We start from the raw sequence: 856 nt of genomic DNA, 5'->3' as shown, positions 1-856 counted from the left end.
GCTAAAACATCCGCGAAAAGTTATCGAGCCCGCAGTCCTTCAAGCAGCTGATGAACGTTTCTGCTTTTATCGGGTCTGCGTATAAAACACAAATTAGGGTTTAGGGTTTAGTGAGTTGTATTTATATAATAAACCCTAACCATGCAAATATAAATGAATTAGGGTTTAATGTTTCAACACATATACTCTTTATTGATGCGAAAAACAAACAAAAAACAACAGAAATAATACTGCCATAGAAAGATAAACCAACCCACTGCGTTGGTTGCTACATCATTATTTATTTATTTTTACTATTATTTTTATTTTTACAGTATTTAGGGTTTGCAGTTTAGGGTTTAGGGTTAAGGGTTTAGGGTTTAGGGTTGAGAGTGCATGGAGCGTTGCTTAGATTCATAAACCCTCAAACGAGAGAGCGGGTGTAGCAACAAACAACAAGAAATAAAAAAGAATAACGAAACATAAAATAAAATAAAAACAAATAAAAAAATAAATAAATAAAATAATATTTATCTCTTCTATCCTCACCTGGTTTACACTTCTCCGCCGCCATCTCCGTTACCATAATGAGCTGCTTCACTGGGATTGTATCTAACACCCCAGACTCACACACCTGAACACAAACCCTAAACCCTAAACCCTAAACCCTAAACCCTAAACCCTAAACCCTAATTCTTGAGCCGTATCCCCTATATCCTGAACACGAAACCCTGAATGCTAAACCCTAAACCCTCGCAGCATCATATATCGTTTTATTTCCTCTTTCTGTTTCATATAATATTTGTAGATTTCATTTTCTTTTTGAGATGTATTTTATAAAGTATTTGGGGTGTATATACACCTGCATAATTTCTGC

The 856-nt window shown here is 35.0% G+C and overlaps 1 protein-coding gene across 1 annotated transcript in view; it reads right to left on the bottom strand.

Annotated features, from left to right (window-relative positions):
• Positions 1-605: 605 nt before the first annotated feature.
• Positions 606-856, bottom strand: part of EMH_0042870 (N-ethylmaleimide-sensitive factor, putative) — a gene marked incomplete at both ends in the record, with an annotated part of 3153 nt that continues 2902 nt past the window's right edge. The window contains one exon of the mRNA XM_013495787.1: positions 606-613. Coding sequence (XP_013351241.1) covers positions 606-613 — 8 coding nt within the window. The remainder of the gene's footprint in view (positions 614-856) is intronic.

The sequence above is a fragment of the Eimeria mitis genome, genomic scaffold, assembly GCF_000499745.2.
Source record: "Eimeria mitis Houghton genomic scaffold, Emh_scaff1750, whole genome shotgun sequence".
Taxonomy (NCBI): Eukaryota; Apicomplexa; class Conoidasida; order Eucoccidiorida; family Eimeriidae; genus Eimeria; species Eimeria mitis.
The sequence above is the reverse complement of the archived record's forward strand: the minus strand, read 5'-3'. Positions and strand labels throughout refer to the sequence as shown.